Source organism: Amphimedon queenslandica, unplaced genomic scaffold (assembly GCF_000090795.2).
Source record: "Amphimedon queenslandica unplaced genomic scaffold, v1.1 AMPQUscaffold_12174, whole genome shotgun sequence".
NCBI lineage: Eukaryota > Metazoa > Porifera > Demospongiae > Haplosclerida > Niphatidae > Amphimedon > Amphimedon queenslandica.
In genome coordinates this window covers 5,145-15,876 of record NW_003547587.1, presented here as the reverse complement: position 1 = coordinate 15,876, position 10,732 = coordinate 5,145, and the positions used below count along the sequence as shown (strand labels likewise).

Sequence of the window (10,732 nt, the reverse complement as noted above, 5' to 3'; positions counted from 1 at the left end):
AAAATGTACATACGCCAATTGTCAATGGATGTACATGTATGTATTAGTTCATAATGACAGGTAGACATGAAGAGTACATGTATTTACCTAGTACTTTCCTACTCAAAGTGTGAGCAAGTTTAGCAACTTGTTTTTAAAAGTATAACATTTGATATTTTAATAAGGAATATGTATTTATGTACAGTACCTTTAACCATTGTAATACTAAATTACTAACAATAGTACTAATGCTAGTACGCAATTCACTGGATGTACAATTGTACATATACATGTACTTCTCCTCTTATACTCATTTGTCACTGCACAATCAGTGACACTAGCTATATTGACAGATTGTAATTTTGAGCAGCAAAAAATATTAAAATTGCAATCATACTACACATGTATAACAAGAGTACATGATGTATCATTAATATACTAAGCATCTATTACTTCAACGTCTCATCTTTGGAGTCATGTTTTACTGAGTCTAAAGTTAGTGTAGAAGGATAAGTTCTCATACTACTAATATCTGATACTGTATGATATCCACTGGATACTATTCTGTGACACTAGCAGCATCTTCCTCTAATTTCACATTGCCTTTCTTATACATGTAATTATAAATCAATTTGCTAATTTCAGAGTCCTTTGAAAGTGATATTGCAGTGTGCCCTTCATTAGAATTAATAGTTGGATCAGCTTCCCATTCTAATAATAACTTAACTACTTCATAATGTCCTTTAGAACTAGCAACCATCAAAGCAGTATGACCTTTTCTGTTTTGGACATTAAGATCAACTCGTTCCTTTAGCAACAGTTTAACTATTTGAATGTGACCATTTTGACAAGCCGACATAAAAGGCTTAAAAGCATTCCCCCCACTGTTTCTTTGAACATTAAGATCAACTTGTTCCTTCAGCAACAGTTTGACTATTTGAGTGTGACCATTTTTACAAGCCAACATAAAAGCATTCACTCCATTTTTCTCTTGAACATTAGGATCAACTTGTTCCTTCAGTAACAGTTCAACTATTTGAGTGTGACCATTTTGACAAGCCAACATAAAAGCATTCCAACCATCTTTCTCTTGAACATTAGGATCAACTTGTTCCTTCAGCAACAGTTCAACTATTTGAGTGTGACCATTTTCACAAGCCAACATAAAAGCATTCATTCCATCTTCTCGTTGATATTTATAATCAACTCCTTTACTAATCAATAGCTCAACAACCTCATATTTACCATAGTAACTAGCAATCATTACAGGATTTGATCCTTTTGAATTTTTCAGGTGAGGATTAGCATTAGCTTGTAGTAACATGTGAATGATTGAAATGTGATTATGTTCACTTGCTCTCATTAGTGCAGTCCATCCTTTATTGTCCTGAATGTTAACATTAGCTCCAGCAGACAGTAAACTGTGTACAATGTCCTCATGTCCTCTTTCACAAGCTAACATTAGTGCTGTCTTGCCTTCTTCATTAGTATGATCAATATTAACAGTTTCTAGTTGAAGAAGAAACTCTACTGCTTCATTATTACCAGCTGTGACTGCCTCAAGGAGAGCTAGTTCAAAGGTGAAGTTCATATTCTTATCTTCTTGAAGCGGAACAGGATGATCATTAATGTATAAACTCAATATACCAATGAGACGCATAAACTGTTCCTTTCCTCCAGTATTTTCTATTATACTATCAGCTGTAGAACCATATACAGAATATTTGATGAGAATGCATCCAGTTGTTATGGTAATGTATTTCATTATTGACTGCTGGTGTCCAATTGGAAGTAAGTTGTGGATCAGTAGAGAGAGTCCATTGATGTTGCTACCATGCCATGGATTATGAAGCTTCATTAAAATCATTGGCATATTTGATGTATCTGGTATATGTTGTTCATATATTGTTTTTAATGATTTGTGTAGATGTTCTACATTAGCTGAAAATCGAAGTTTATCAGCTTTTTCTTTATGTTTCTTTAATTCACTAACAATGCTTAACTCATCATCTCCAAATTTTAAATCTTGTAGAAAAATTTCACTCATCTCTACTATCAGGCTACAATCAATAAAATCATAAAACGGATGAATAATTTTAAAAGCTTCATCTGACGATATATTTGCTAGTTTCTCAAATTCATTCCAATGCATGTAAGTCTCCAACCATATTGTAAGTTTATGTAATATCTTAGGATCTTTCTCAGTCTTCTTACCAAGACCTAATCGTGCATGCATCATTAAAAGAGAGAATTCTTTATTGAGGGCAAATAATGTATCCAATATTTCCTTTTCATCTTCTGCTGTTTTAAACATTACTTCTGCCTGTGATGATCGTCTGGTAGTGATATCACAATGACTTCTAGCTGACCTTGGTGCAATTTTTTGTAAATTTCTTCTAATGTCTTGTACAAGTGTGTTTTCCTTATTATTGCTCAGTGCATTAATCACATCAGCCCATGTTGCTGTTGGTGCCATCTTCAGCCATTTGGAGTACAATGCTGACTTTTGTTCATCAATTTTTTTATTTTCTGCTTCAATCTTTAAAATATCTGAATGAGTAATTCCTGGTAAGCCAAGACCAAATGGTTTCCAGTCAACAAGTGGTTCAAGCCATTGAAGTAATAGGAAAATATCAGGTCGTTCATCAATCATAGGACCAGGATTGAGTTCAACATCTCCTGATAAGAGGAGGAGCTTACGTAGACAAACAATCAAATAGAGATCATTGTAAATCAGGTTAGAACTGCTGCCTCCAGGTAAGACTACTGACTGGAGGTAATTTGTATCAGTAACAATAACACCAGTAGTACATTGTACTTGGTAGCAGTTACCTAATAATAAAATACCAGTAAATATACAAGTACAAAGTTGCAATTGTTGTTTACCTGTTGGAGGAATCATCAAGATGTATCTTAACAAAGAGGGAGAGAGAAAGAGGAGGAGGAGTAAAGCAATAAGAAACAGAGCTACTGGCAGTTTAAATGTCTTCTCTCCTGATGTAATACTGCCTGACTTGGTGTCTACTGCAGCTTTGAATGAGTGAGAGTGGCGGCCATTAGCTGGTCTACTGGAGGCAGCTTGACAGTAGTTCCACAGTCCAATACTTGCTCTCCATTGAGAGACATCAATCATCTTGTACTATAGTATGGAGGACAATGAGAGAATTAGGTAACTTAAGGTGTAGCTATTTCAGCGATCACTTACACCACAATAAAGAAAGAAGGATTTTATAAAAGGAATTGAAGAGAAGATCTTTTCTAGTACTGCAAAGTAAGAGTAACCTTCACTAGTTAATCAAAGGAACAAGCTTTCCCTGTAAACTGAAATGGAGCAGTACAGATGTACTACATGTACCAGTGTATAAAGGATGGGTGTATCAGTGTATGTGTGTGGTATATAGGACCTCATGAAAATAGTTACTGGAACACACCAATAACACTGAATATCATTATGATCAATGATTATAGTTATTAGAACAATAATAATACTGATTGTACAAGTATATAAATAAATATTATAATTCTTTCCTCTTCACGATTAACTTATTCATGTCTTTTTATCACACTCACTTTTGCCTTTCTTCTCATGCAAAGCAGCAATGACATTGTAATTTTATAGAACCATTTTTTACTACAACATAACTTAGTTGCAAGGGTCAGGCCACGCCTGACTAAACATAACTGAAGTCCCTATCAAAAATTATTTATGGGTGTGTTTAGCAATGCCTATTATAGTACCTTTGCTAGGCTATGTATAATATCTCCAATGAGAAGTGTGTACAGGTTTATGGTATTATATCATGATCATAATCTTATCCTTTTCTTTTATAACATACCACATTCAATGAATTAATTAATTGTGCTTATTGTAGTCATTAGTGTTGTTTATTTATTTATTTTATTTATCATTATTTAGTGACAAGTGAATTAATAGTTCACTTGTCACTTTATTTCTACCATTCATCTATAATAATCATTAAATTTTACTTTCTCTCTCAAATAAAGGGATTTGTTGACTGTACTCATGTGTATGTATCTTTGAGTTCCTCTTGTGTTGAATCTAAAAGTTGTAGGTAAACTTCTTGTAACAACACTAATATCTGATACTGTACGATATTCACTGGATACTATTCTCTGTGGAGGCACTGATGAATAGACACTAGCAGCATCTTCTTTAAATAAGTTTTGATACATGTCATTAATAATAGACACAGAATATTAAATGAAATAACTGAATGCACATACATGTAGCAATAAGAAAAACAAAACCAAATGTTTTAAATTGAAAGTTCATTATACCAAGAGTATTATACTACAGTACAGTGTCACTCAAAGCATACAGTATTGCTATCCTGTATCACTGGTCTTAGAATAACTTTAGTATCTTGTTTAATGTGTTCTGGTAATCATCTTCTTTGCAATAACCAATACTGAAGTGTCTCGTTGGTATTAAGTTAGTGCCTGCAATTTTCAACTCCCAGGAGTGCCAGGTAGCCAAGTTAGTCATCATATACCACATCTTGGATATTGACCCCATCCTTCTATTCATGTAGTACCATGTAGTATCAACTACAGACAAAATTTTTACTAATAAGAAAATTTACTAGAGTTAATATGATGCTGTACGATGCCTAATCGATAATGTTTCTGGAGATCTTGATGAACTTCTTTTACTATTGATATCTGATGTTGCACATTGCCAAATGGATACTGTTTCTGGAGATACTGATAAACTTCTTGTATCTGGTGCTATATGATACAAATGAGGTACTGCTCTTTGTAGAGATCCTGATGAATGTGTACTAGCAACATCTTCCTCTAACGCAGTGGGGTCTTTAGTAGATACAATAGTTGGATCAGCATTCCATTCTAATAATAACTGAACTACTTCATAATGTCCTTTAGAATTAGCAAGCATTAAAGCAGTATGACCTCTTTCATTTTGAACATTAGGATCAACTTGTTCATTCAGCAACAGTTCAACAATTGGAGTGTGACCATTTTGACAAGCCAACATGAAGGCATTCCAACCATCTTTCATTTTAACTTTAGGATCAACTTGTTTTTTTAGCAACAGTTCAACTATTTGAATGTGGCCATTTTGACAAGCCAACATAAAAGAGTTCCAACCGTCTTCTCGTTGATATTTATAATCAACTCCTTTACTAATCAATAGCTCAACTACTTCATAGTTACCATCATAACTAGCAATCATTACAGCATTTGACCCATTTGATTTCTTCAGGTGAGGATTAGCATTAGCTTGTAGTAACATGTGAATGATTGAAATGTGATTATGTTCACTTGCTATCATTAATCCTGTCCATCCTTTATTGTCCTGAATGTTAACATTAGCTCCAGCAGACAGTAAACTGTGTACAATGTCCTCATGTCCTCTTTTACAAGCTAACATTAGTGCTGTCTTGCCTTCTTCATTAGTATGATCAATGTTAACAGTTTCTAGTTGAAGAAGAAACTCTACTGCTTCATTATTACCAGCTGTGACTGCCTCAAGGAGAGCTAGTTCAAAGGTGAAGTTCATATTTTCATCTTCTTGAAGGACAAGATGATCATTAATGTATAAACTAAATATACCAATGAGACGCATAAACTGTTCCTTTCCTCCAGTATATTCTATCAGACTATCAGCTGTAGAACCATGTACAGAATATTTGATGATAACAGATCCAAAAGATATTGTAATATATTTCATTATTGACTGCTGGTGTCCAACTGGAAGTAAGTTGTGGATCAGTAGAGAGAGTCCATGGACGTTGCTAACATGCCATGGATTATGAAGCTTCATTAAAATCATTGGCATATTTGATGTATCTGGTATATGTTCTTTATATATTGTTTGTAATGATTCATTAAGATGCTTTACTTGAGCTGAAATACGAAGTTTATCAGCTTTTTCCTTGTATTGTTGTAATTCACTGACAATATTCAGTTTGTCATCATTGCTAAATTTAAAGTCTTTAAGAAAGACTTCGCTCATGTCCACTATCAAACTGCAATCAATAAAATCATAAAACGGATGAATAATTTTGAAGGTTTCATCTAATGATGCTTTTGTTAGTTTATCATTCCAATGCATGTAAGTCTCCAACCATATGGTAAGTTTCCGTAATATCTTTGGATCCTTCTCAGTCTTCTCATCAAGACCTAGCCGTACATGCATCATTAAACGGGAGAATTCTTTATTGAGACCAATCAATGTATCCAATATCTCCTTTTCATCTTCTGCTGTTTCAAAGGTTACTTCTGCCTGTGATGATAGTCTGGTAGTGACAGCAGCATAACTGCTAGCTGATAGTGGTGCACTTTTTTGTAAGTTTTCTTTAATATCACGTACAAATATGCTGTTTTCTCTTGATTTGTTCAGTGCATTAATCACATCAGCCCATGTTGCATTGGACGCTATGTTCAGCCATTTTGAATATAATGCTAACTTTCTTTCATCAATCGTCACTTTTTCAGCTTCAATCTTTGAAATGTCTGAATGAGTAATTCCTGGTAAGCCAAGACCAAAAGGTTTCCAGTCAACAAGTGGTTCAAGCCATTGAATTAATAATGAAATATCAGGTTGATCATCAATCATAGGACCAGGATTGAGTTCAACATCTCCTGATAAGAGGAGGACCATACATAGACAAACAATCAAATAGAGATCATTGTAAATCAGGTTAGAACTGCTGCCTCCAGGTAAGACTACTGACTGAAGGTAATTTGTATCAGTAACAGTAACACCAGTAGTACATTGTACTTGGTAGCAGTTACCTAATAATAAAATACCAGTAAATATACAAGTACAAAATTGCAATTGTTGTTTACCTGTTGGAGGAATCATCAAGATGTGTCTTAACAAAGAGGGAGAGAGAAAGAGGAGGAGGAGTAAAGCAATGAGAGACAGAGCTGCTGGCAGTTTAGATGTCTTCTCTCCTGATGTAGTACTGCCTGACTTGGTGTCTACTGCAGCTTTGAATGAGTGAGAGTGGCGGCCATTAGCTGGTCTACTGGAGGCAGCTTGACAGTAGTTCCACAGTCCAATACTTGCTCTCCATTGAGAGACATCAATCATCTTGTAATTATTATTATAAGACATGAAATAGTTCCCAAGACACTTGCATCATAAATAAGACAACAGACAAGTGGGAGTGTTGTCGTTGGACTTGTCGATCATCATGTGAGATAACTGTACATACAGTTATTATTATCATTTCAGTAATTATCCTAAGTTTGGTCTTGCACAATGTGCATTACATAGCACGTTAAATTCACTTTGTGTAGTGTCTTTAATATCATAGTGATTAAACAATAAACAAGGATAATGATAATGCACAATGCACACAAAAACTAAGAAATGTTTCTATTTAAAATACATGTGCATAATACATACATGGTACTGATTGTATATGCTACACTTTATAATGAAATAGTACTGTATACTGGTTTATTTTCATGATAAAAAAATTTAGCAAATTCTGTATTTGTAAGATTTTGCGGAATAATTTTTGCGAATAGCTTGTTAAGTGCACCACATGGCAATAGAAATGCAAAATTTTGTGCTTATGATTTTTGCAATAGGGCAAAACGTAAAATTTGCAAAAATAAACTGGCATTGAGTAATTGTGATAATGTCTGGTCTGGTACAATACACCCTAGTGTATACTGGTAACTGGTTTCCATTTTACCATAGACCTTGAACTAGTAAACTGCTCTTTATGAAATCTCTGTGCATTGGATTGTGCTAACTTATTTACTGTCCTTCTCTTCCTTATTTAATAAGGAAGAGAGGGAAGTAAATAATTCTGTAATAATAAAGTAAATAAGGACATTAATAATAATTATTCTTTTTTTATTATGTAATATTGTTTGCTACCTTACATTCAAAAGTGATCAGTCATGTTGCTTCATTCTAGTCCAATGGATATATTATCACTATGTATACATAAGAAAGTGAAGGCTCTGAAACTGTTGTAATAGCCGCACCAATGCATACAACATTTATTCTTTTAATGGCTCTTAATTGATCAACAGTCCTGCATTAACAGCCAAACTTTGCTTCAGATTTATAATAATCCCCCCAATATGTCAAAATGACCATAGATACTCAAAAATTACTCAAAAAGATTTTGTGGCATCTTGCTTTTTGTGAACCACAAAGATAGCCGAGAACTGCCCAAACAAAATGTTAGACCCAAGCTCTTTGTAATAGCTGGGACTATCATTAAACCACATTGATTGATTAATTAATAACTATTTATTTGTTTTATTTATCATTATTTATCATCTGGCATTGTCAATATGTGAAGCAGTTCCATAGTAATATTATTAATTGGTCGAGTGGCATTATTTCTCGGTCAAGAGGTCTGTGTGTCTGAGTTTGTTCCACAGTTACCAGCTTTAGCATCTGACGCCATGTTCCATGTGAGAAAGGTAGTGTTTGTGCATCTCAGTATACTCTTGGATACTATCTCTGTATATTTTAGTCCTTTGCTATATGCTGTAAAGACTTGTGTTCAGTAATAGGACCAGCATCTACTGAGGAAGTTATTGTGAGTATATTTTATAGAGTTTATATGTACAAGTATATTTGGTTTGTACATGAGTAGTACCAGTACAGTACAGTGAGTATATAAAATAGAATGTTTTGTTTTTTCTCCATACAATCTACTGTACATCTGCCAATTGGAGAAATCCCCAAGCAAAAATCATGCCAACATTTTATATTGTACATGTACATGTGTACATGCAATAACTACTTGTCTTTATTCATATACATGTACATGTACATTCGTCATTCTGTGTTCATTCCTTTTACTCTCTCTCTTTCTCTCTCTCTAGTTACCATTTCATTCAGTTGTGTAAAGATGAAATCTGGGGAGTTAGAAAAGTAAAAAAACATCATCAATATTATTAATTATTGTTGTTGTATGCTACAAAGGACCTTGATGATGTGAAGACTGGAGTACTCGCTCATCTATCGGAGTTCTTTGAGGTACATGTACACTAATATGTACACGTACATGTTCATACATTACACTGACTGCATTTATAGACAAATTGAATTATATAAATGAGAGATGGGAGTACACATACATGTACAAGATGTACTATATCACGTGCATGTACATGTTATGTGCCAATTAAAAATAATAAACTAATAACATGTACATAAAATTATATCTTTTAAAACGTATTATATTAATATTTTTCCATCATTAATATATTATTTATCATTATACATGTACATGTACATGTAGATGCTACCCTCTGACGTTAGAAAGGAGAACTTCCCCTCTATATTAAACGGGATCCTGGACACTGAGAATGAGAGGAACTGGAGATACAGGGACTCACTGGCCGAGTAAGTGTACATGTACATGTACCCTCTTCTTTATATTGTGGGCGTGGCTCTTATTTTGAAGGTATTATAATTTTTTAGGAATTTCATTGGTCAAGCCACGTTCCATTTTTAAAAATAAAGTTAAATGGCACGCTTAGTCAAATAATAACATTGTGAATTAAATTTGGAAAAATAAAATGTATGTTACATGTATGTTACAGTAATGACAGACAGACAAAGAAATGCTAGCGAATTAACATTTCGAAATTTTGAGCACCAAAAATGTACATGTATTTCGTTAATTGCTATAAACTTAAATTAATGTACTTAACATCTACTACTTCAATGTCTTATCTTTGGAGTCCTTTTTTACTGAATCTAAAGATAATGTGGAACTAATACTTCTCATACTATTTGATCCTATCTGATATCCACTGGATGCTACATGCAAATCAAATTGACCTGTAGGGGCTTCACCCATTAATGTATAGTACTGACTTAAGTTTCATTATTACCATTATACAAAGAAACATATGAGCAGCAGTACTGCTAGTGCACCATGAAAATATGATCGAAGGGGGATGAATAGGAACTTAATAATTAATGTGACCACGCCTTAAAGTAAATGTGCTATGTGCTACTTTGAAAATTATGATTTTGAACTTGACCAAAAGACTTTCATGCATATAAATACATTAGCCAACTTTACTACAAACTAAAATTTTATTAATATTGCTAGAGTTATTTTGTAAGATACAGTGTATAGTGTATAAGTGGATGGAGAAATTTTAAAATTTTGACTCAGTCAGGCAGGAAAAACTAATCCTAGGGATATCTCCTGCTAAATAAAGCTAGCAAGAACATTGCAATGTATGTACCTCACCTCCAATGGCACTTTGACTGGCGCATGTGAAGGTATCATGCTATGAAAATGGGAATATCAAATTGACAGTTTCATTTTTAGCAGCAAAAATGTACATGTAAATTTAAAATTGTTAACTGTCACACTTTACAGTTTACATAATGATCTACTTCAATCTATGTCAAACAAATTCTCTTTTGTATCTTTAAGTTCTTCTTTTGTTGAATCTAAAGTTGAGCCTGTAGGTGAACTTATTGTACTACTAATATTTGATACAGCAAAATTCCCACTGGATACTTTTTCTGGAGATGTTGATGAACTTCTTGTACTATGTGATGCTGTGTGATGCCAACTGGGTACTGATAAATGTGTACTAGCAACATCTCCCTCTAATTTTATGTTTCCTTTCTTATACATATACCGGTAACTATCCAATATAGATATTTCTTCAGTTTTGGCTAGTGATAATGCCGTGCTGCCTTTATTAGATTTAGTTGGATTAGCTTTCCATTCAAATAACTCGACTAATTCATAATGTCCTT

General features: G+C 33.7%; 1 protein-coding gene across 1 annotated transcript; it reads right to left on the bottom strand.

Moving 5' to 3' along the window:
- Window positions 1-538: 538 nt before the first annotated feature.
- On the bottom strand, window positions 539-2,632 carry LOC105314955 (uncharacterized). Its single transcript, XM_011409409.1, has 2 exons — window positions 1,916-2,632; window positions 539-895 (listed from the first exon to the last, which is right to left on the bottom strand). Exons 1-2 carry the CDS (start codon window positions 2,630-2,632, stop codon window positions 539-541), a joined length of 1,074 nt encoding a protein of 357 aa, XP_011407711.1.
- Window positions 2,633-10,732: the final 8,100 nt, after the last annotated feature.